Source organism: Mesocricetus auratus, unplaced genomic scaffold (genome assembly GCF_017639785.1).
Source record: "Mesocricetus auratus isolate SY011 unplaced genomic scaffold, BCM_Maur_2.0 Super-Scaffold_100033, whole genome shotgun sequence".
NCBI classification, from domain to species: Eukaryota; Metazoa; Chordata; class Mammalia; order Rodentia; family Cricetidae; genus Mesocricetus; species Mesocricetus auratus.
Window position 1 is genome coordinate 11,981,772 of NW_024429213.1, and position 26,405 is coordinate 12,008,176.

Consider the following 26,405-nt stretch of genomic DNA (forward strand, 5'->3'; position numbering starts at 1 on the left):
GGATGGATACAAACAGCCTGCTCCCTTTCCTCAAGAACTAGAACTAAATTTAGTATATCTTGTGCCTATTAGCATCCCTCAGAATCAGAGGACAGCTAGTCTCAATGAAAGCCACACTTCTCCGGCTTTTCTTAATTTTGCTGGCCTACAACCTCTGGTCTAGTAAGTTCCCTGAGAGTATGCTCTGCTTCCAGACACACAAAACAGACTGTGTTATGTGGTAAGTGTTTTAGCCAAGGAAAAGCTAAAGGGCTCGCTATTATATGGGTACTTTAGCATGCTAAGAAAGTGCTTTATGTTCAACATCCTGCCTGTTTGCTCGTCTCTTCCATTATCTGACCAAACTTTTCACTTCCACAAAAACAAAATACCTGTGGTGCTTCTGTGTTTCTGAGTGCCTATGTTATTCTTGGAAGAGGTCTTCTGTTTTTCTTGGCACAACTCAATTTAGGAATCGCTTTCTTTAGAAAGCCTTCATTGAATCTGGAGGCAACAGGAGAAATCTCTTTTCTTAGATCCTACCTCACACTACATATAACACTTATACATAATCAAATTAAAACTATCTGTTTCTGTGTTTGCCTCCCCTACTACAAGGCAAACCACCAAAGGGCAGGACTTTTATCATATCCTTTTATTTTCTCCTCGTCTGTGGTGTGGTGTTTTGTCACCAAATAGTTCCCCAAATGTCTCTTGTCCCTGTCCTCATTTATAACCCTAACACAGTGGTTCTCAAACTGTGGGTCACAAACCCTTTGGAGGCCGCATGTCAGAAATCCTACATATCAGATACTTACATTACTATTTCTAACAGTAGCAAAATTGCAGTTATGAATTAAAAACAGAAATAATTTTATGGTTGGGGTCACCACAATGCAAGGAACTGTATTAAAGGGTCACGGCATAAGGAAGGTTGAGAACCACTGCTGTAGCAGAAGCTGGCACTAGAAACAGAGTAGAGATGTAGAAAAGAAGATAGAGATGCTTTAATTGCTTTATCAAGACATTAGCTCCAGGCACTTACAAACTATGGATCCCATGGCTCTAGCCAGAGCAAAAACTCCTCTTCTGGAAGCCTTGATCACAGACTGATGTTTGTGTAGGGGGCTTTAAAAATATTCTAAATTTGTTAACACATAGCCTAATGGAAACCATCCTAATGCTTCTTCTGACTCTTAAAGGAAAGGATGTCATGTTTCTTTGACTGTGATGGGAACTAGCACAACGTTTTCCTGGAATCACTAATTTATATTCAACAATATGAAACACAAGTCAGTGACAGTGTATGACTTTGCCAAAAACAACAAGGACCTTAAGTTACAATTTAATAGAGATGGTTTGGGGAGACTAAATCTTTGAAATGTGGGCTCTCCAGAGACTTTTGACAAGTAGAATACACAATTTCAACATACTGGAGTGTCACCAATCAGGTTCATGCTAGGATGTGTAATTTTGCTGAGTCATTACAAACCTTAGTTACCATCCTGTGCTTCAGAAGCTGTCTGAAGTCACCTACCCAAGAGCCTTGTGAGATAAATTTTCAAAACTGCTCAGAGTTTCACAGAGTAAAGGAAGTGCACTGTCAGTGTTACCAAAGTAATGATGTAACCTGATGCAGTCAGCGAGGTTATTTTAACCACAGCATTTGTTTTAATGATTCTGCAAATGACTTCCATCCTGTATTTCAGAGTGATCAAGGTTATGAAGGGATCATATGACTCTTCCTGCAACACATTATTGTATTTAGGGAGAAAAACCTATATGTCACCATAGGTATTTATAAATGTGCGTTTATAAAAGCATCTGAGATATATCCCTTAGGGATGGCAAAGGTCAAGATATAAAAATGTGTCAATGGTGACACAAACACTGAGATTCACTATTCCACTTCAAAATGCTCATCTCAGAGTCTTTAAAATGTGACTTTTCTCAAGGTCACTTAGCTGGTTACGGCTAGAGTTACAATTAGACCCCAGAATTGTTACTCTGTAGTCAAGAACTAGTTATACATTTCATACATACTAACTTGGGCAGTCACTTGTAGAGGTGGGCTAAAAGCAAGTCAAAAGGAAACTGAGGTGTGGATAAGGTAGCAGTAATGCAGTTCCACTTTGTAGATTATCTCTGGCAAGTTTTTAATCACCAGAATGGTCTGTCATCCCAAACCATCTGTGCTATTCATAAATCTATTCTCAAATTTTTTTCTCAAACAAATGAATTTCCAGGCCATTTCCTGTTGGGGAGAAATTTATTATAGTCAACTTCAGCGAGGTCATGACTGTGTTTGACCTGCAATTACCAGTTTTATAATTACTCTTAGAAGAGGGTTGGGATTAGTAGAAATAATGGACCATATTTCATCAGTGAATCAGTTTCTTTTTGATGCTCCAGTGACTACATGGACTTAATGATAATTAGTTTTGTAGCAATATATTTATGTTACTCTTCTCAAAACGCTTAGAATGAATGCTAAAGGGGATGAATAAAGTCCCTAAATGTCATAAATCCTATGCTACAGTGTCATAGTAAATGACCTGCTGAAACAGATGGCATTTGGTATACAGAAAGGGTAGAATAATAGCCATTTAAACACCTACTTCAAAAACAGGCTCATCCACTCATTTTAGTAGATTATCTTTCTACTCTATGAAGGGTTTTTACTAGCATATTGAATTCTTCTAAAATATTCTATATTTAATTTGGGACATCTCCAAAATTGAAGAATCCTGCAATGCCTGGAGAATATGCAGAGACCATCGCTGAGAATGATTAAGTAAAGGAGAAATAGGTATTGGGCATAACAAGAAACATAATTTGCGGGATGGTAAATAACTAACTGTTGTGTTTTCCCCCAAAAGGTCAAAGCAAGAAGTAATGGGCACAAATTAAACCTGGCAGCAGTTAGCCTGAACATAATGTACTATGTCCTGGTACTTTTTAAATACTTTTTTATTATATATTTAAATTAGAAACAAGTTTGCTTCCCATGTTAGTCCTGGTACTTTTTTTTTTTTTTTTTGGTTTTTCGAGACAGGGTTTCTCTGTGGCTTTGGAGGCTGTCCTGGAGCTCGCTTGGTAGTCCAGGCTGGTCTCGAACTCACAGAGATCCGCCTGCCTCTGCCTCCCGAGTGCTGGGATTAAAGGCGTGCGCCACCAACGCCCGGCCCTGGTACTTTTTTAAATACACAGTTTGCCATTCCTTCCATAGTTGAATGTGGCAGGCAGAGAAAATACGACAGTAGGCAGTGACTTATATTTTTCATCATCCTCAAACTGTATCAAGGAAAAAACAGAACTCTAGTTTGATTAAAGAACATTAATTAAAGGGAGAAGGGAGGCAATAAAAATCAGGTAACATGACAAAGATAAATCACATGCAATCTAAAGTTGTACTCTTCTATTTGAAGCAGAGCCTTGCAAATCCATTCATAATCAAAAAAATTTTGGAAGGTGAAAGTAATTATAAAGCATTATAGACACATGCAATTGTCAAGGAACAAATTTAATAATTGTGTTATTTGATATTTTGTTCTCTTTGCCAATTAACTGAACTTTTTTTTAATTCAACTTCTTTTAAATTATTCCTTCTCTGGAAGACTAGTTAGCAGTGTAATGGGATTTGAAAAGTGTGGGATAGAGAGAGGTAGGTAATGAAGTCTGTCTAGTTTCAAGGTTCAATTTCAGAATTCATTGGGGGTGGATTTTCATTTCCTTAGACATTTTATTAATTATTACTGGAAATACTCACTTGAACAGTAATTCTAAAACCACGTATTTCAAACTTAAAGATTAACACAAGTTTCATAAGGATACTGATCAAATACACATTGTGATTCGCTGGCTTGTGATGGAGCCTGAGATTAGAAATTTACAACAAGTTGTCCCACTACTAGATCAGAGGCCACCATATAAATAATCAGGCTATGGCTGTGCACCTTCCAATGTAGCTAAAAAGATTTTGAAATGTAGCATTTGATTAGAATGTTATATAAGTATAAAAATCAATACTGAATTTTAAAGATTTCAATATTTTAAAGAATGTATGCTATCATTTTTTTAGTGTTCTGGATTGAACCCAGGCCCTCTGTGTTCCAGAAAAGTGCTTTTGTCCCTAGCCAAGCCATCTCTATTTTTAAATTAGTAGCCTACTGAAATAATAATATTTGGGTTATATATTATAAAATGAATTCTACCCATTTATTTTTGCATTTTAATATGGGGCCACTGATTCTTATTATGCATATATTCTGGGACTCAAACCCAGAACTCTGAGTATACTAATCATTCACTCTACCACTCAGATACCCTAAAAGTTTAGACTACACATGTGATTCACATCATTTTGAGGGAATGCTTGGTTAGCACTAAGGATAGAGAAATGTACTTTTAAACTTATGGAATAACTTTCAGAAGTCCTTTAAAGATCAGGATATTTTTTAGTTTTCAAAAATTTCAACTTGATAGCTATGATCCAGGATGAGAAATACCCTCAAATATCAGAAAAACGAAGCTCCCTTTGTGTAAGCTAGGTGAAAGACTCTGCTTTCAGAAAATAGAATGTGGGAGACCTGGAGCACCGTGGCACCAATGGACCAGTTCATTCTCTCTCTCAATGGTCTCTCCAAGCTCAGGTGGCCAGTTGCAATTCTGTTCCTGCTCCATGAGGAAGTCCACACTCTGCCACACCAGCTCCCGATCTGAAGGCTTGAGATGCTCATGGTAGGAAAGAAGCATCTGGAGAATGGATGACAGGCCATGAGCTGCCCCTGTGTGGACAAAGCAAACATCATTTATCCACCAAGAGAGGAGAGGTAGTTTGATCTAGTGAAAAGAAAATCGTGAGATTTGTTTTATGGTAAAATATTACTTGAAAGCACATATATTTCTATAACGATTGAGTTGCTAAGAAACTAAACCAGCTATAGACATCAGTTCATTATCAGGAATGGCCATTTAAGGTGGTCTCTCCACTATTGTTTAGCTTGCCAGTTCATCCAGTGACTGATGGAAGCAGAGGCAAACACCCACAGTTAAACACTGAACTGAACCCATGGAACCCAGTGACAGAGAGAGAGGAGCGATGAGCAAATTGTCAAAGAACAGGTTGGCAAAATCAGCAGACACAGCTGATCTGAACAACGGGAGCTCTTGGACCCCAGACCGACAGCTGGGAGGCCAGCATGGGACTGATCCAGACTCCCTGAGAGTGAGAGTCAGTGAGAAGGCCTGGGCAACCTAAGGGCCCTGGGCAGTAGATCAGTGTTTATCCCTGGCATACAAACGGACTTCGTGTGTCCATAACACAAAGAGGGATGCTCTCTCAGCCTGGACTCTTAGGGGAGTGCCTGGACCCTACCCAGAGTGAAATGACAGACTCTAGATATCCCCTATGTGGAAGGAAGTGGGGATAGGATGGGAGGCTGGGGGAGATGGCAGGGGGTGCAGGAGGAGGGGAGGGAGAGGGAATTGGGATTGACATGTGAAGCAAGCTATTTAAAACTAAAGTAATAAAAAAGAAACTAAACCAGCAGCAAAGTATAGCTTGCAGCCCAAATCTGCCTCACTGACAAAGTTTTATTGGAACATAGCTATACTCATCCACTTGCACGTTGTTCTCTGTTTCCTTACATACAGCAGACTTGAATATATGGCTGAAACTATATGAACCATAAACCCTAAATAAAACTGTTAAGCTCTTCATGGAAAATTTGATTTTTATGAAAATGGTCTCAAAGTACTTGCAATCAATTTGGTCTAGATATCTTAACAATCCATCAATCCATTCAAAATATAAGTATTAAGCACCCACTATGCACCAGATGCTTTAGGTGCTAAAGGTAGATGAGTAAACAAAACAGAAAAAAGGCCTTTCTCTTGGTATCAATTCATTCAATTGTTTACAATGAATACTTACGTTTTGGACATTATCTCACAATTGATACAACAATGAAGATGAATTTGCCCATACTCTTGAAGAGACATCTCTATTCAGTTCAGAAAGTGAGCCATATTTGAAAAAATGTTAGAATGTAAGTGACATACACTATAATAGATGTGCAGCAGGAGTATGATGAGTGAGTCTACGTGGAAACTTAGCTGGGCAAAATGTTACCCAGAGATTTTGTTTGAACATTATTTCTATGTATGTCTTTTTGAGTGCTTGTGGGGACAGCAAAAGTTGAACCTGTAGAGTGATTAAAGAAGATTGCCCTTGTCAATTGTAGGTAGTCCTCATCCACGCATCAAGGCCTGAATGTACAAAAACACTAAGAAATAATTGTCCAGCTTAGACATTTGTCTTATCCCTGTAGACTTGGACTCAACCTGAAACTTACAACACTGACTTTTGTAGGTCTGGATTTTTTCAGCCTTATAATCTTTTAAGCCTATTCCTTTATTAGTGCTCCATTATTTATACAAATAAACAATATACATGTGAATATCTATATATTATGCAACATATACAACTTAGAATATATGAGGCATACTATGTAGTCTTATATTAAAACATATTGCATTTTCCTGGATAAAATATCAGGAAAGTACTTACATATTTACCAGAAATTTGGTTTGTAATATGTGTATCATTGGCCAGAATGTCAATTTCTCCTTTAAAAAACTATTAATGAAGGAACTTTAGACACTGCTAGTACCCTGACAAACTATGCTGTCTAGACTTCCCTATCTTAAATGGCTTATTTTGCCTGAATTTATCTCTGGCCACAAGAATATGCTCAACACACAGGGATAATGCAGAATTAACACCCCTGAAGCAGCCAACAAATAAAGTAGAAAATGCATAGAAAAATCCGTGAACTTCCTCAGTCATTGGGTAAGACAATTCTGAGGCATGTCCCATATGGCTTCTGTCAGTCTCCAGTGGGACTAAGCCTAATCCAGTTTGAAAATGAAATATTATACAGTGAATGCTTGCTCTCCAGTGAGTGGTGCTATTTTGGGAGATTGTAGAAATGTTAGAATGTGGGTCGCTTGGTGTATATCTTTGCGAGTCTCCAGGCCCTTCCCTTTCCCTCATTTTCATCTACCATGAGAGGAGTACCCTCTGCTATATGCTTCTGCTATCATATGTTCTTTCCTGTTATGGGCCCAGAATGAATTCAGTCATGTGACAACAGAATGGACCTTCTGAAACCACGAGCCAAAATTTTTCTTTCCTCCTTTAAGTCATTACAGCAGGCATTTTGTCAAAGTGACTCAAAAGTCTAACATAGCCTCTATCCAGGACTGCTCATTATTTCACAAATTAAAGTCTTCCTCTTTCTTGTCTAACGTTTCTATTCCCTAGCAGTGCTTTCTAGGATCACACTTCAAAGAGATTTTTATACTCAAATCCTACTTCAAGATCTGATCTCTCATTTAGAAAGGAATGCAAAACTTCTTTGAGAAAATGCTCACTAATGCTGCTCATTAGCCATTCATCCATTCATTTGGGTACTCTCATTAAATGCAGGCTCTGTGGCAAAGGTCCCAGAATCACAAGCCAAGTGAATGAATCCCCATTCTGAATGTGTACAAAAGCTGACAGAGCAGTTGAACAAGTGACTCACAAATTATAATAAGACACGGTGAGGACTCCATTAACAGTGTGGGCATGTGGGCATGATGCCATGATGTCACCCTATTTGCTTCAGGGGAAAATACCTGAAATATGTTAATGATTCTCAAGATTGGCTTCAACAACCCTTTCCCCTAAAACTCAGAATGTACCTCAGTATATCCCATAAGGTTTATACCGAGTTTTAAGTCTGTGCATTACAAGTGGACGAAGGGCTTGTGGGAAGTGAAGCCTTCTGGTAAAAAGAACCATAAATAGCAGTTTAAAGGTAAGAGGTCACTATGTGTGTGGAAACCTACAGTAGACAGAACCTCGAGGAAAGGAGAGACAGTTTAAGTGTGGCTTACAAAAGGACTTACAAATTTTGCTCAGGAGTGTAAGGACACAAACTGGGGGGAACTCACGTTTTCCTTACATGAATCAGAGCTCAAAATTAGTCATTGTAGTTCTGTTGCTGTTACGATTCTGCTATCACTAAAAACTTACTGAATTGATCTTATTCCCCTGTTCAAAAGCATTACTTTGAATCAGTGTGATCACTGTTCACCATGTCTTAACAAAGTTAAGCCATGTATGATATATGCCCATTTGTCCCAGTTCCTCGGAAAGTTGATGCAGGATATTTGTTTGAGCCCAGTAGTTCAAGGAAAGCCTAGGCAATGTATTGAGAGTTTTATCCCAAATAAATAAATGAGTAATAATAAAGGTTAGTCTTTAGTGAACATGAATGGTAAAATACTTATATTACTGTCACTTATGCTTTGAAAGAATACTAAATAATCTCAACTTTTATTTTAAAATGCTTTAAAGTATTTCTTATTCATAAATAATGATAGTCTAGAACAGTGGTTCTCAACCTTCCTAATGCTGCAACACTTTAATACAGTTCCTCATGTTGTGGTAATCCCCAACCACAAAATTATTTTCATTGCTATACCATAACTGTAATGTTGTTACTGTTATGAATCATATTGTAAACATTTGCTATACAGGATATCTGATATGCAATTGCTGTGTAAGGGTGAGTTGACCCCCAAAGGGGTCATGACCCACAGGTTGAGAATCACTGGTCTATAGTAAAACTAAAAGCACTTGTTCTTCAGTCAGTGTTACCATTAGAGACTCTGCAGCTTACAGGCATGTGCCACTCACCCAAGTATTCAGTTCCATAGTAAGAATACATCAGTGGGAATGGTTTCCTCTTCTTTAGGGCATACTGCTTCCCAGAGTCCAGAATCGCCTGGCATATTGATTTAATTTGTGCTGGGGTCAGTACCTGAATAAAGAAATATCAAAAAGCAAAAGTCAAAGCGGGACCTCCATTTCTGTCCCCTCAGACATTAAATAACATACCTTTAAAGGACTATCATATATGTAACCATGCTTCATTCATGTTCTGCCACTGGTTCTCCTTCTTTTGATTCATCTACCCTCTTCCGAACATTTAAAATAGACACTTTTGCTCTGATAGGTCATTATAAAATGAAAAGACCACCATATACATGTTCTATCATTAATCCTTGTCATGGGGACAGGAATTTGCTCAGGAAAGAACAAATGGTGATGCTAATGGATCGTGCTTACCAAAGCTACTAGTCCTGACACAATACATGCTAGAGGTCTGGTTCCCAACATCAGGCCTCTAGGCTGTGCTTAGAAAGCCATGTCTCTACATCTCTACAGCAAGCTACTGCATGACAAATTTAGAGCAGCCACTTGCATTCCCACAATGAAAGCAAAGTCCAGTTGTGCCAAGACAAAATCACTTAAAAACCTCAAGGACACTTTCACACTTTGTTCAATCTTCGCATAATCAGTTTTAGGATTATGAAAGGAGATTAAAATGTTCCCAAGCCTCCAAAGCAAGAGGGAATTTGTTAATTATCTCCTCTGGTTTCCACCATGCTCTGTGTCCTGTCTTCCCTCAGGGGTCAACTGGATGCTTCCTTTGGTTTGTTTCCTCTGTCACCAGGCTTCCTGTTATGATGAAACACTTACCCTCTTGCTGTCTTAGTTCTGTATCTTACTAGACTATCAGTTCCTTGAGAGCAAAGACTGTGACATCTCATCATTCTGAATCTCTGGTGCCTAACACAAAAACTGAGGTTGGGGAAGAGGGTAACAGAGTCCTCCTTCCTTTACTCCTATCTTCCATTCCTTCCCTCTTCCCCTTCTTTTCACAATCATTTCTTAAGTGTGTATTCCATTTCATGTAAGCTTATTGTAGGTGCTGGCACTAAGACAATAAATATGATAGACATGACATTTGCTTTGAGGACACCAAGCTTATCAAAAGGCAAATATTAATAGAAAACTACTGGTTAGGTTGACCTGGAGCAAGTTACCTACAGTCAAGTTTGATTCAATAAATCTAGGGCCAAGAAAAAAAGAAAGAGAGAGAGAGAGAGAGAGAGAGAGAGAGAGAGAGAGAGAGAGAGAGAGAGAGAGAAAGAAATTTACAGTCCAGTCTGATTCAATAAATCTAGGACCAAGGAAGAAAGAAAGAAAGAAAGGAAGGAAGGAAGGAAGAAAGAAAGAAAGAAAGAAAGAAAGAAAGAAAGAAAGAAAGAAAGAAAGAAGAAAGACTCACTGAATTTTGAATTTTGGCCTCTCTCCTAAAGACCCATACATCTCATTTATCTGTATCTGTCATTAGATCGACCAATTATTTTTTTAAATAAAAACAATAATGATCTAAGCCATAAATTCCCTCTGCTTACCCAATATTAGGAAAATAAAGTACAATCCAGTTTCCGGGTTCCTCAAATCTAGAACTTACTTAGCAAAATAATTACTTAAAGAGGAAACCCTTGCTGAGTGTGGCACACATCCTGTAATACAAGCACTTGGGAGGCTAAGTCAGAAGAATCTCAAGTTCTAGGTTTACTTATATATTGGTGCCCCATTTCAAAATATATTTAAGAATAAAAGGGAAACTGTCTATTCATTAATTCACCAGTTAACACTTATTGGGTTACTATTCTAGCAAGGCCCCCACTAGGTATCATGGGGAGAGTCTTGAAAGCATGGGGCACATTTCTCCCTGTAAGGAATTTACTATCTGTTGATGGAGATGAGAGGTGGGCAACAGTTTATTAGATTCATGAACCTAGAGAGATGGAGAGAAACATGGATGACGAAGTGCTGCTCAGCTTCTCTAAGATTTTACTCTATCCCAGTTCCACTGGCTCAGAAATAATTACATCATGGCTTTGCATCTCAATGTTCCTTTACTAGCTACCTGTCTTTGTCTCTCTCTTTTCTTCCTACCCATGAAAACCCCATCTTCCTGTGTATCATCACTGTCCCATCCAGCTAGACATGGGTCTTTCCGAAGGCTAACAGCATATTTCTCCTAAATGATTTTCTGACTCAAAGTTGTAGGCCCCCAAATTCATGTGCCATATGAAAACACTTTCTTTAGTAAGAGCAACTGATTTGACACTGAATCTTAACATTTAATGTCTTACAGCACTAATCTCAAATCCTGTTTTTTTTTTCAGAAACTTGCTAAGATCCTTGAAGGGTTTGAACCTAATACAATTTTATCCTGGTTCTATACTCCTTCTAATTTCCTAGGAATGTCTTGCTCCTTGGCTATCCGCAGGTCTTATCTGTCCTGTGTGGATTCTGTCTGAGTCCACATGACAGACAATTTTTTGTGGTAGAAAATGGCCACCGAATTATTAAATTACAACAATTGTCCTATTTGCTTTTCATATTCAGAACTGAAAACTGTCTGAATCATTCCTCAGTTGAACATGTAACCTTATTGTCCTGTTTGTTTGGAAGTCAGAAAAAAATCAGCTTGTCCTGTGTGCGGTGCCCTCCCCCATTCTTTTCATCCTACCGTTCAAAATAGGGAACGAATTTATGAACTACTCTCTCAAAACCTCGCCTGGTCATGCATCGTGTCTGGGCGGTTTCTTCTTATCTCATAGAAACACCGTGAAAAACAAAGAGAACACTGGGGCTGCTTGTTCAGCTGGATAGAGGGTAGTTATGTGTGCAGTTCTTTATCTCTGGGAACAGACAAGACCTACCCTTGAGTTTATTGATTGGCAAATACAAACTGAAAAGAGTTCTCCCTAAAAGTCTGTGCTCAAGAAGGAATATCGAGAAAGAACATACCTTCTTTCCCCTCCCCCCAGCAAACAGTACAGAACAAAAGTGTGGGGGTGAGTTTTAGGGGTAAGGGCTGGGTTTTGTTCTCTCTCTCTCTCTCTCTCTCTCTCTCTCTCTCTCTCTCTCTGTCATATGTCAGCTTTCTCAAACAGGCCTTTATTTCCTGTTGTAAGCACTCAGGAAGGTGAATGAGCATGTGCAATCCCTCCGAGGAGATGCCCTCAGGGTACACTCAGATATCCTGGACCGAGAAAGCAGCTTTTCCAATGTGGAAAGGGACAGGAAGCTGCTACAGAGGAGCTCCCTGTCCATCAGACCCTTACTAAAACAAATCTGATACCTTCTCCTGTGTTCTTAACACCAAAGGATTAATGCTGTGTTGATACTTCAGATTAATTAGTTTTTTTTAACCTCCTCTGCCTACGCTGAATTAAAATAAAGATATCTCAAAAATGCAGAAGCAGGTCTGTGGTGGATTGCTTTAAACAGTTTCTTTAGTTAGCTGGTTCCCTTCACTGACCCTGTAACATATTCTTATTAGGCTGGCCTCTGAGTATGAAGAGATGAAAGAGCAATAAAATAAATGGTATGTTTCTTTGTCCTGACTGAAGGCTATGACTGAACCACATCCGTACAGAGATGACCTTCATTAAGGAAATGAATAAAATGAACTAGGCAGCAAGATGCTTGCCCCACACTACAGACTCAGTCCTGGCACACAGCGCTCATGAAAGAGCAATCTTTGCTAGCTATATGTCTTTGTCTGGGCATCAGACACCATTGGCAATAACTAGGTTTTCAGATGGTAGCAATGAAATCCTAGGTCTATCAGCATGCTAAGACATTCTGTGCCATTAAATTTCTCTTTGTCACAATTCAAAATGCATATTCTAAAAGAAATGAAACTATCGGCAATCACAGTTGATGCTAAGAGCAGGTCAGGTGGTAGGGATAGACCTATGCATGGCTAAAACTTAGGAGAGAACATGCAGGAGCTATGGGGAAGAAAGGTTGAGTAGCCACCCCAAACCTACAGTGAAAGGAAGCTAGGGCAGATATACCAGAAGAACAATTGTGTGGAAAGGAACTTAGAGAAAGGTAGCTGGTCCCCATAGCTCTTAATTAGTGACAGTTTAGGGAAATCCCCTTTAGGGCTTCCTGCCAAGTTTTTATATAACACAGGCTCTCATCCATCCTCCCAACTTGAGTTATTTTAGAGATCCCCAGGCTCTCTTCCCCCCAGCAACCCTAACTGGATTAGCATAGATATAAAGCCAAAGCTTTCTCTATTTACATCTCCATTCTCCACATAAACATATCAACTAGGCTACTTGCCAGTCTAAATCTTCTCAGGCAACAGTAATAAGGATGCTTGAATCTAAGTCACACCATAGAGATTTCAGTCTTGGCCACTGTCAAAGCTCAATGTAAACATCTGAGATCTCGGATGCATCTGTTCCTCAAACTGTGGTCTGTGGACCAGAAGTCTTGCCACCATCTAAGAACCTTTAGAAAGGTTCCACAGAATTAGAAACTGAATTTTCAATTTTTTTTTCTTTTTTGTTTTTTTGAGATAGGGTTTCTCTGTGTAACGCCCCTGGTTGTCCTGGCACTCGCTCTGTAGACCAGCCTGGCCTGGAACTCACAGAGATTCTCCTGATTCTACCTCCGAAGTGCTGGGATTAAAGGTTTCCATCACTGGCCAGCCCAGAAACTGAATTTTAACAAGATCACCAGGTGGCATGAACTCATATTAAGGCTTGAGAAGCACTGACTTCTCAAGACATCTGTGAATGCTTCAAAGTCCCTGATATTAGATGAAGGCCTGATGATGCTGCATATTTACATTACATAAATCGGACTTACCATATTTTAAAAACACTTTTACATTTTTATTTATTTTTAATTTTATGTATATGAATGTGTACCTGAATATATATCTATGATTCACCACGTGCATGCAGAGCCCAAGCTGGCCAGAATAGAGATGGCATCACCCTAGAACTGGAGTCACAGACTCCAGCTGTGAGTTGCCATATGGGTGCTGGGAATTAAAGCCTGGTTCTTTGGAAGAGTAGCCAGTTCTCTTAAGCACTAAGCCATCTCACCAGCCCCTAGGACACCCCTCCAGTCCCTGCAACTGTAACTGCCACATCCTTGGTTTCTGTAATAACAAAAGGAAACTGGAAAGTTTTTGCAAACAGGTATTAAAGATAGTGCTTTAAAGTTCTTTTATCAACTCTCTATAAAGATCCTGTCATAGTCCACTTAGAAAACCAATCAAATTGGTAAGTTCTGATTTTATTATAGAGGAACAGCAAGAACTTTGTCTTAAACTTTAAGGCCAGGAAACAGAAAATTAAAAGTCAGCATGGAATTCCTTCATTTCCTGCTTAAACATTTTTGGTTCTGAGACACATTCTCACTGTGTAGTCTTGACTGGCACAAACTCACTATGTAGACCAGGCTGGTCTCAAACTCATAGAGGTCCATCTACTTCTTCCTCTGAAGTGCTAGCATTAAAGGTTTATGCCCCTATGCTAGACTCCTACCTATACCTTTTTGTGTCAACCCTTAGAAAGGATACTATAGTCTCCTTTCACTCAATAAAAGAACACAGTTATTTACAAGTAGTTATGATGTATACTCCCTCTCTACTGGTATTCAGGAACCTGGCACTTTCAAAGATATGGCTCTTGTTTCAAGGTATGGTATCAGTAACAAAGATACTAACACATGGCATGTTTACATGACAGAAAACAAGACAATTGTTAGTTTACAGGGGGTACCAGGGCAAGGTAGACTAATATCTTATTCTCCATTGTAAACTTAGCTTTTAAAATTACCAGTCTAAATAATGTCAATTTAAAATGCTATGGAGGTTTTGTATAAATATAATATTCACAGGTGGTTAGATTTGCACTTTTGCTGTCTCGGATTGTATTCCACTTGGGGTTCTCTGGGTTACTTAGAAAAGCCAGGCCTTTCATGAAATCTCTCTAGTGGGTGGATATTTACATGTCAGTGAGAAGACAGAAACTTGGAACAACAATATATATACAAGTCAACTTGGAGCTCTTGATTAAAAAAAATGAAGATTCTAAATTTGTTAGGTTTAGGGTGAGGCTGGGGTTCCCTATGTCTAACAATTGTAAGATGATACTGAGGCTGATGCTGTTGCCTGTGGACCACACCTGAAATGAAGGGTGATGGGAGGACAGAGGCTGGTTACTGCAGAGGATTTCTCGTAGGAAAAACTGAGAAAACTAAAATAGAGGAACTATAGGAGGTTTGAAAAACAGTCAGGGAAGCAAGAGGGAGTGTCAAGCTTCATGTTATACAATCATTAGATTACTCAGAAAGAGGAAGTAACAATGGGACATTGTCTATCAATATGCTGCACGCAGGAAAAACATGCCCAAATTTACAAACCCCTGTGGGGAGCTCTCTCAGCCAATGTGGCCAGGTTTGTTATTTTCTTAATTAGTCTCCAAATGGGGCATGTGTGCTGGTGCAGAATGAGCAAGTTCCATCTGGTTTTCCTGATGCTCCCTGACTATTATTATGCTGGGCAATGAGGGATAGGAGGCAGGTTGCTGGAGTGATGATTATTTCTCCAGTCATTAAAGGGATTCAGCAGGGAATTTCAGTTGTAAACATTTGGTCCAATACCATTTCACTGTTGTTTCCATTCCTTTCTCATGTCAAGAAACAAGAACCAACAAAACACAGAAAGTCAGAAAAGAAAAAAAAAACAAAACAAGTTTTGCCTCATTTTTGTGGATGCTGACTTTCAAAACTCATGAGAGATACTGGTTACCCAGTGTCACTAGATGATGACTCAGACCTGAATCAAAAAGGGGATCAAGAGACTTGACACACCTATGTCCTCAGGCAATGGTGAGACTCCTACAAAAACGTAGTTCTTAGTATATGGTTGTACACTGCAGTCACTGGGGAAACTGAAAATTCTTAATGCCTAAGGACCTAAGGACTTAAGGCCAAATTTATGGCATCATAGTCCCTAGGTAGGGCACTCTAGCGTATGCATATTTTAAGCTCTCCAAATGATTATAAAAGGTCAGTGTTGAAAAATATTGCCACGAAACTGTAAATTGCTGCAAAAATGTTTAAAGATATTATAAAAAAGAAGAGGGAGGAGAAAGGTAAGCCAAAGGTCACCTAGGTACTGAGAAACAGCCTTTAGTGTAAGAAAAACGTGGATGTGCTGAGTCAGGCTAGAAGTCCTGCAAACACTACCAGGTGTTTCCAAGCCAGCTAGCAGTGTACCACTTGGTGGAGGTTACACAAGAAGAAACCACAAACAGACAGTGAGCTGGTCTAGGAATTAGGAGATTTGGGCTTGAGATCAAATGTTGGTACCATAATCAGAATTCAGCTCCCTATTTTGTAAAATCAAGGAGTGAAGCTAAAATCTGCCCCTATATAAGTGTTTCTCAATTTTTCTGTGACTACTGGGCTTACTGTCAGGATCCCATCCCAACACCAACAGGAGATGGGCTCCGGAGGCCTTAATATTTATTGATGAACTATTGGAAAATGGCAGATTGTAGGAAAGAAGGAGCTATAATATCCAGTTGTGTGCTTACTCATGAGGCTCTAAGGAATCATTCCAAATACATAGTCATACAGACAACCCTAGTTAAACTCTGCAGAACACAAAACAAACACAAAGTGAATGTTGGAAAGAGATTTGCAAGGAAGGAGGACTGATGGGGTGAGATGAGAGAAGGCATGAAGAGATTGATCAGAATGCATTATAAATTTTCAATGAGGCCGGGCGGTGGTGGCATACGCCTTTAATCCCAGCACTCGGGAGGCAGAGGCAGGCAGATCTCTGTGAGTTTGAGGCCAGGCTGGACCAACAGCCTCCAAAACAATACAGAGAAACCCTGTCTCGTAAAAGCCAAAATTTTTTTTCAATGAATAAAGTTATTAATAAAAAGCACCTAAATGTATATAAGTACAACCTGTTGAGTCCATTTGGCTGGTGTGTATATGGTTTTAAGGATGACTACTCTGCAATGGACAACCAATAAGGTGGACAATCCTTGGGAGGCTAATTCTCCTCTCCTCTCTGCAGTATGTACCTCTAGTTCTTTGTCTACTGATGGGAACCTTGTGAAAAATTTCCCCTTACATGTCTGCTAATATATCTGTGGCAATATCATATATACATGCAATATCATATATACATATATTAAAATATATACTTTATCTATAGCAATATATTCAAAGAAAACAATTTGAGAGTAGGTAGCATGGGAGGAGTTCAACAGAGCATAGCTGGGAGAAGGTGGAAAGGAAGCGGTAGTGATGTAATTCTACTTTAATTAAAAGCATTTAGTAATTTTGCTAAAACACAGCTTCCTGGGCCAGAGACTGACTCAGTAACTGTGGAATGATATCTGAGATAATGTGTGTGTAACAATCTTTTGGACAGGGATTATTGCTGTTGGTTATGGAAACACTCACTGAGTAATTTTGTAATAGATGACCACCTAAGGTCACTTAGGGCTCCAAATTTTTTTTTCATTCTGTAAGGTATCAGAGGAGTCTGGCTTTTGAATATAAGGAATTCAGCATAGTGATGTGAACAAATAGGGTGTTGAAGCCTGTTGACACACACACTTGTAACCTCAACATTTCATAAATGGTGACAAAAAGATCAGGAGTTCAAGGCCAGCCTTGATTATATAGTAATTTGAGGTGAGCCTTTGCTATATGATAGCCTCTCTTAAAAAAATCAACAAAACCCAAATGAAAATAAAGATGAAACCATGGACTTCAGAGTCACATCAAGACCTGGATCCCAAACACAGATTTACTACTTTCTAGTAGTGTGTACTTTTGGCAGGTTACACGTTTTTTTTTCTGCTATTGTTTACATATGATGCATACTTTAGAGAAGGTATTATATTTTATATCAAAGTACTAGAATTGCTATTTTGGAAGTCCTGGAAGTGAGGTTTACTTAGAAGAAGTAGGTCATGGTGGGGGTTGTCTTTAGGGACTGTATCTTTTCCTCAGAACCTCTCTATCTCTCTCTATGCTTTCTGTATGTTTCTCCCAGGCATGATGCTCTGCCCCTCTTTGGCAGTTAGGAGAGCTGCCCAACCATAATTTTCTCCTTAGAAGATGTTCTGTCAGATATTTTGACACATCAGTGAGAGATGATAGCACTGGTACCAGAGGACTGGATTCTCCCAGTGTGCAAACATGAGCAGGATGTTCAGAAGCCTTTGGAACTGGTGGAGCTCAGAAGCTTAGAATGAAGACTATGCTCATGGTCAAATGGGTTCATGAGGTTTCAGAAAGAAGCAAGCGCTTTGTTGGAATTTTGACAGGAGGACATTCTTCATGTATTCTCTGACTGTGTGTGTGTGTGTGTGTGTGTGTGTGTGTGCATGTCTGTGTGTGTGTGTATGCAGAGATTGACATTGGGTCCAGTTGTCCACTTTTTCTTGTGATAGGGTCTCTCACTGAACCTGGAGCTCATCCATTTGGCTTCATTGGCTGGCTAGCAAACCCCTATGATCTGCTTGTGTCTGCCTACCTAATTCTGGATTACAGGTGTGCACTGTCTGTTCAGCTTTTACATAGGTTCTGGACATGAACCTGGGTCCACGTGCTTGTGCAGTAATCACTGCACAGACTGAGCCATCTATCTAGCCCGTGTGTTATATTCTGACAAGGAACTTGCATCCCTTTTGTCCCTATCTCAAGACACTTTAGGAATTGAGTCTAAAGACGATGAGATAATCTGGCACAGGAAGTCTCAAGGTGGCATTTCAGTTGTGTCACAATTATTGCTAGTTGCTTTTGGACAGGTTCACAGTGAGATTTCGTAGTGAAAAGCAGAGCAGAAAGTATTAAGATACTTGGAGCTTCTTTCAGAAAATTCTGTGTGAGGTTAGAATTAAGGAAGAGTGTTTCTGAAGACATTAGCATTGGGAAGAAGTCAAACCAGTGAAATTGCTCAGAAGGTAAAGGCACTTGTCATCCAACCTGGCAACCTGAGTTTGATCCCCAATTTGTCCTCTGACCTCCACGTGCTCTAGCAAGTACACACCCTACCTGGACCCTCCCAAAATAAATGAAGAAAATGTAATAAAATGTTTGAAGTAAGTCACACACTTTGCATCAGAGAAACAACAAAGATAGCCCAACGGCATCTCATGAATCGGCCTAACTCCACCCCTTGCAGACTCAAGGGTCTGAAAGAATAAAGTCACTTGAAAGACTGCTTCCAAGAGAAACAGTGTCTGATATTCAACCATGTAGTCACTAAGAAACTACTCCGGAGAGTCATGGTCAAATGCGGCCAAGCTAAACTCAAGCTGGTGGCATACCTTTCAGTAACCTACTTTGCCCAATTCAGCCCAAACTTCTAAAATTCTGAGCATTGGTGTCACTAGCTGGAGGCCAAAATTTCAATCTATAACCCTGGAGGACCTTTTCATTCAAACCATAACAGCATCATTAAGCATGAATGCTCAGTTGACCATTTGCACACTAGTCCCTCCCCTGTAGGCCACTGTTAAATGAATATGTCATTGCAGTATTCTTAAACCATGACACATCTTTTCGAGTATCTGCTGAGTACATGATACAGTGCTAGAGAGATTAGAAATATAATACAGTTTCCCCCTCTCTCCCCACCTGCCTCTGCTCCTGGCTACCACCAAGAGAGCAATTTTGCTCTGTCATGCTCTTCTGCTCTAACACAGTCCCAGAAACAATGAAGCCAGAAACTATGGACTGAAACCCCTGAAGCCAAGAGCCAAAAATGAGTATTTTCTTATTTTAGGCTGTTTTGGTCCATATCTTGCAATTGCAGCAAGAATTCTAATTAAGACGTTTAAGCCTGCTTTCTCACTTGCCAAAAGGGAAATATAATAAAAATCTATCTCACTGAATTGTTGTTAAGATTCCACCAAAGGCATGCAGTAAAGTTCCTCACATGAAACACTTGTAAAATATACAGAAACACTACCGAAATGTGGAATGTGAGGGCCAATAACGACTCAACTCCCATTGTCCAGCAACATAAAAATTTCTCACAAAGTAACCCTGCTACTGTCCTTTGCCCACGCCTTATCTTCAGTCCAAGCCACACTTATGGGATGCCAGCATCCCTAACTTATTGCAACATGAAAGTCATACACTAGCAATTCATGGCTTTTCATATGTATTTACTGTATTTCCTCATCATCACACTTGCAGCCTTCACTGTCACTCTTCCCAAAACCTCATTCCTTTGCTCTTTCACAACGCCTCTCATGCCCAACTGATTTCTAGAAAAGATTTTGTCATTAGCTAACTAACTTCAAACAAACCAAACAATCTCTTTGAACCTCAGTTTACTCATCTGAAAAAAAACAATTATAGAAAGGATATTTTTAATATGACTTCAGCCATAGTATTTTGCATTTTTTGTGATTCAACACTTTATGACAAGTATTTACAACCCTGTATGTACAGGTTTAATTTTAAAATGTGGATGTGATGGTATCTTGCAGTTATTTAATTTCTTAGAGTAGGCATAATTTCTTAGAGTAGACATTTTATTTCAACAAGAAGCCTATGTTGTTATGTAACTTCCATTCTAGTAGAAAATTTAACGGACTAGAATACTTTCTAAACATAATTGTCTATCTACTTTGCATGTAATAAGAAAGCAGCTTATGGGAATCAGTTCTCTCCTACCATGTGGGCTCCTAGGATCAAATTCATTAGGCATGGTTGGCATTCGGTGCCTTGCCCTGCTGAGCCATCTTATAGTCACTACAATTCTTTTTACGTCACTTGTTTGAATTTACCAGTCACCCAAGTTGCCTAAAATAACTGACTACAATTGGGTAAGATGAACTTTGTGTCACTGTGACAAAATACTTGGCAAAACAACGTACATTTTGGAAACATTTATTTTGGACCATGAATTCAGAGCTTTCAGTCCATAGTCCTCAACTCCATTGATTTTGGACTCATAGTAAGGCAGAACTTGGTTATGGGAGCTTGTGTCAGAAGGTGTGTTGGTTAGGTTTTTGTCAACCAATGTGAGACAATCTCGAGTTGTCTGAGAAGGAACCACATTTGAGAAAATTCGCCCATAAGATTGGCCTGTAAGCAAGCCTGTCAGGCATATTTTTAGTTGATGATAGATGTAGATGGGTCCAGTCCACTGTGGTCAGTGTCATCCCTGGGCAGGTGGCCCTGGGGTGTATAAGAAAGAAAATTTATGAGCTATAAAGATGGCTCAGCAGTTAAGAAAGCATTTACTATTCGTCTAGAGTAACCAAGTTCAATAACTCCCAACACCTACAGGGCAGTTTCAAAACTGTCTGTAACTCCACTCCCAGAGAATTTGATACCTTCTTCTGGTCTCCTTGAGCACCAGGCACACACATGGTGTACATCACCCCAAGCATACACGTGGTACATAGACATACATGTAGGCAAAATACTCACACACCTAAAAATAACATTTAAAAACAAGAAATCAAACTGAGTGAGGCAGGAGGAGTAAATCAAGAAGCAGCAGTTCTCCATGGCCTCTGCTTTATTTCTCACCTCCAGGTTGCTGCTCTGACTTCCCTCAGTGATGAACTGTGATGATGATATACATGTAAGCCAATAAACCCTTTCCTCCCCAAGTTGGATTTGGTCATGGTGTACTATCACATCAACAGAGTGCAAATTATACAGTAGGTTATTCATCCAATAGTGAACAGGAAGCAGAGAGGGAGGAAGGAAATGACTGGGGCCAGTATAACCTTCAAAATCATACCTCCCAGGAGCCTACTTTCTCCAGTTAAGCCAAACTCCTAAAGTCTCCAGCATCCCTTTAAACAGTGTTAGTAGCTAAGGGCCAAGATTTCAGTACATAAGCCTGGGGTGCATTTTATATTTAAACCATAATAACATCATTAAACCTGACACTTAATGCACATTGCACACTAGGCACTCCCCTGTAAAGCACTGTTAAATGAGAATACCGTTGCAGTATTCTCAAGCTATGGCCCAACTTTTCAAGTAAAGGCATGGAAAGGCCCCTGCTGGCAACCAAGCCTAATGAGTTTGATCCTGGGAGCCCACATAGAGGAAGGAAAGAATGGACCCCTGCAAATTGTGGAAGGTAAAGCTATTAGACCGAAGAGGGTGAAGAGGGTGACTGTGGCTGAAAACTTAAAACTTTAGGTGATTTAGAACATCATCAGATGATGAGCACATGCTACTGTCCTAGAGAGATTAGAAATGCAGAAATATGTGACTGCTTATAATCACACAAACAGAAGAAGCCTTTCCTGTCTGGAAAGGCCAATTCTGGTTTCCATTTGTGACTTCCTCTATCGGTTCACTGCTCAGCATTCATTCACACATTATCCCTTGATGAACAAATTTTAGTTTTGTTAAGATGACAGTTGTGTTCAGCCCCAAGTGATAGTGAATAGCCTTAGCCAAACATGACGATCTCATTGTTCCTTGACAGAAACACAGTATTCTGTATGTCTACGGTTGGCAACACATTTTGATCAATGTGGAAATTTGCAAGAATTTCTTCTACACTTTTTTCTTCATAATAGATAAACACAAAATGGATGGAGTTGGCTGTTACAACTTTCATTTTGGCCTTATTGTTGTTTTGAATGATACATGAGGTTTCGTGCAGAGTCATGTATTTTGTGTTATGTGGCAAGCAGCATGTGGGTGAAAAGCCAATACTAAAGCAAATTATGAGGGAATAAAGGAAAATCTAGAGGGCTTGTTGTACATCATTAGAGCTTGGGTAGCACCCATCTCTAGACTCTTGTTATGAGAGAGATTTAATCTATTTTGAAAAGTTACCCTTCATATTTACAAACTCATCAACTGGGTAGTCAATAGCCAATCAAACAACACTGCCAGTATTCATCTCTGTGTAAAGCAATTCTGTCCATGTGCATCTGCTTCACTGCTGGAGCTCTTTAATGTGGGGACAATGGCCTGAGTAGGCAAATTCAAATGCTAGATCCAGTTCTGTCTGTACTTGTGATGACCCTTTTTCATCAAGTGCTACCCTAGAGTTCAGGGACAAGGAATGGAAAATAAACTGTCACATTTGCTGCCGCTGTCCTAGATGATCCCTGCAATGTGTCATCATGACAGCTGCTCTTCAAATCCCCAAGGCTGCCTTGGAAAGACAGTGGAAGCCCACAGAGGCCTCAGCAACAAGTGTTCTGCAGCAAATGACCTCCTTTTTGAGGACTTGCTGAGCTCTCAACTGAAGTGACTGTGTTATTTATTACATACTCTTGTAGCCTTCAAGAACTATTCATGAAAATGATTCTTGATGAAAAAAAATAATTGAACAATTTGCAGCATTTAAAAGTTATTCTCTCACCTAGAGGCTTTCCACAGAAGTAGCTAAAAGAGTTGTTTTTCTCGTAAGTTTGGAAATTGGGAAGGAAATTGGAGAGTCTTTTAAACTGCTCAGATCATTATTCCTTTCCCCTATTACAGTGATTGGATTGTGACTCCGTTGGGGTCCACATATCAGATATTTACATCACAATTCATAACATTAGAAAAATTACAGTATGAAGTAGCAATGAAGTAAATTTATGGCTGGAGGTCACCACAACATGAAAAATGGTACTAAAGGGTTGCAGTATTAGGAAAGTTGAGAATCAGTGCCCTATTAATTTAAAATACATTTTAATGAGTTTGCTTTTTGGGAATAAAGTAAGATCGAGATACAGAGCTACCTTGGTCATGAATGGTACTTTTTGCATGTGCAAATATAAAGTTATTGGACAGAAGCAGAGGATGCAAGAGGGTAGCTATGGTTGGAAAATTAGAACTCCGGACTTAGTCATTATATTACCCTCAACAATTTAATCTTCCTGACTTCATTGTCATTATCTGTAAAATGATGTGGCCGTTCTATCAAATTCTCTTTGGTATTTTATTAATTATAACAATACCTAAGTAAAATAAGGTACTAAAGAGAAAATACCCTCTTTGTCCACAGCTAAAGCAATTTTGTTGTATTGACATACTTTGCAATAGTTTAAAAAAAGAGGAATTATCTAATGCAACAGATTTCTTTTTTATTTTATTTTATTTTCCAGTTTAAATTTAGATAAGAAACAAGGTTGCTTCACAAGTCAGTTCCAGGTCCCTCTCCCTTTCCCTCCCCTCCTCCCGTGGCCTCCTTCCAACCCCCCCCCCCCGTTATCCCCTCATTCCCCCAGGGAGGGTGAGGCCCTCCATGGGGGTGTCCATAGTCTGTCATTTCATATAGGGCAGGGCCTAGACCCTTCCCCAAGAGTTCAGGGTGAGAGTGCACCTCACATTGTTCTATGGGAGTCCAAAGTCTGTGTGTATACTTGGGATGGGTACTGATCTGCTGCCCAAGGCTCAATAGATTCCCTAGGCCTCCTCACTGACACCCAGATTCAGGGGGGTCTTGATCAGTCCCATGCTGGATTTCCAGGCTGATGCCTGGGATTAAAGAGTTAACCTTTGTCTGGTCAGCTGTTTCTGGGGGTTAAACCAGCCCAGACTTAATCCCTTTGATCATCAGTCCTCCCTCTCTGTTACTGGTTTTCTTGAGTTCAGCTCAGTACTTAACCAAGGGAGTCTGCCTCTTCTTCGATTAGCCACTAAATGAAGTTTCTGTTTCCCAGACTCTCTGGCCATAGGATTGTAGGCTGGCACTCCCCAGATTTATGTCTAAAATCCATATATGAGAGAGTACATGCCATGTTTCTCTTTTTGTGACTGGGTTACCTCACTCAGGATGGTTTCTTCTAGTGTCATCCATTTGCCTGCAAATCTCATGATTCCATTACTTTTTTCTGCTGAATAGTACTCCATTGTGTAGATGTACCACATTTTCTCTATCCACTCTTCGGTTGAGGGACATCTAGGTTGCTTCCAAGTTCTGGCTATTACAAATAAAGCTGCTATGAACATAGTGGAACAGACATCTTTTTTGTATGAATGGGCATCTTTTGGATATACTAATGCAACAGATTTCTATCTCTGTAAATGCAAAGCCAAAGTAATAACAGCAAAGAACATTTTGAAGGATGAAAAATGATTTATTAGCTACAGCATATACAGAGGGTTGTTTCTAAAGCAATACCTTTGGACCAAAGGAACTATACGGATTTTATTTAGGGAGGCTGTAATTATTCATATAGGAAAGTACTTCAGGGCAGGCACCCTTCTGAGCATATTCAGTTAAAAAATTGTATTTTCAGCATACTTAGCTTAAGGTCATAGTTGAAGAAGGAAAAATGGCAGTCATATTTAGTGTGTATTTATTTCAAGGTCATAGATGATGTTTGACAGGTTTAATGGTGGATAAGAACACTACACTTGTAAATCTTAGTTTACATCGTAAAAATGGTGGACAGGAACCCATCTGAGCATGCACAGAACTTTCATCATTAAGTTTTAGTGAACAAATAGACAGGATACTTTGAAAGGGACTTAATGTAGCAGTTTTTCCTTGAAGGTGTCGTTCTGGCTTAGCAGCTAATAAAATGATTCTGGTTCCTTTATTTTCTGATTTCTTTGAAGAAAAAAGTTTTATAAGGGGATCTTTAAGAAAGCCAGATTGTAAAATTTAGATATAATTTTTTCTATATAAATGACATATTGATAAAGGTAATTTGAGGTGACCTGAGAATGTGATAAAGGGACCTGCTATCACCACTGTCTGATAGAAGTGGAGGGTTGGTCAGGTGGCCCTTGGTCATAGTGCACAGAAACATTTCTTAGGCTGGTTTCAGTTTTCATTTTGTATCTATTAGGAGGAAAGGGAAATAGAAAACTTCAGGAGGAGCCTGAAGAGTAAAACTTCTGAAGAGGACAGAAGAGTAAATAAATACTTTTTCTCTTTTAAGACTGAGAAAATTCTCCAAGAGGAATCCTTAGATTGGGCTTTGAAAAACTCCAAATGGTTAACATTGAATAAAGGACACAAAGCAGGCATCTGGTCCTCAGGTGAGAACAAGCAGTTAGGAAGTCTAACTAGTACTAAGCAAAGCAGGCTGTACAACCTTGTAAGATGGTAACTAAAAGTCCTTGTCTTAGACAGAAGGCCTATTGGGTAAATATTTATGGAGCCCTAATATGCCTCACTAAGAGAACAATGTGCAAAAAGACAGAGAAATCTTACTAATATGGAGATCTGGTGGCCAGCCTGAATAAACTCATATCCTGCTCCATATTCTATTCCCCTAACATGTCTTTTTTGCCAGTCTTCATAAAGAATTATTGTTTCAGCAGAGCTATTTTTACCGAAAAAAGCAGCAGTAAGTGTACAAAGTGTCTCATCTTAACATTGTTCAAGGAAAGTGTAACAGAAAAAGAAATCCATTAAGCCACCATGGTCACCTCTTAGAACTGTAAATATGCACAGAGGGAAGAATTGGCCAACTGCTACAATGCATTATCACAGGGGAACTTTTGAAAAACGGAGGCCACAAGGCTAAAACCAAGTTCCTTAAAATGTATTCTGTTAGGTAATGGTAGAATCAAACACCTTTCAAAAATACACTTGTGGTGCTGGAGCCACACACACTCCTTCTCAGGGCTCTGCATTGCAAATATAGTGCTATTTATTATTGCAAATAACACAGGTGGCTGCAACAAGGAACACAGTTTAGTATTATGTGGTTCACACGCT

General features: G+C 39.4%; 1 protein-coding gene across 1 annotated transcript in view; it reads right to left on the reverse strand.

The window, feature by feature from the left end:
• Lancl3 (LanC like 3) overlaps nucleotides 1–26,405 on the reverse strand; it is a 109,157-nt gene that overhangs the window by 16,032 nt on the left and 66,720 nt on the right. Inside the window, exons 2-3 of the mRNA XM_040733727.1 lie at nucleotides 8,729–8,852; nucleotides 4,569–4,766 (exon numbers count right to left, since the gene is read on the reverse strand). Coding sequence (XP_040589661.1) covers nucleotides 4,569–4,766; nucleotides 8,729–8,852 — 322 coding nt within the window. The remainder of the gene's footprint in view (nucleotides 1–4,568; nucleotides 4,767–8,728; nucleotides 8,853–26,405) is intronic.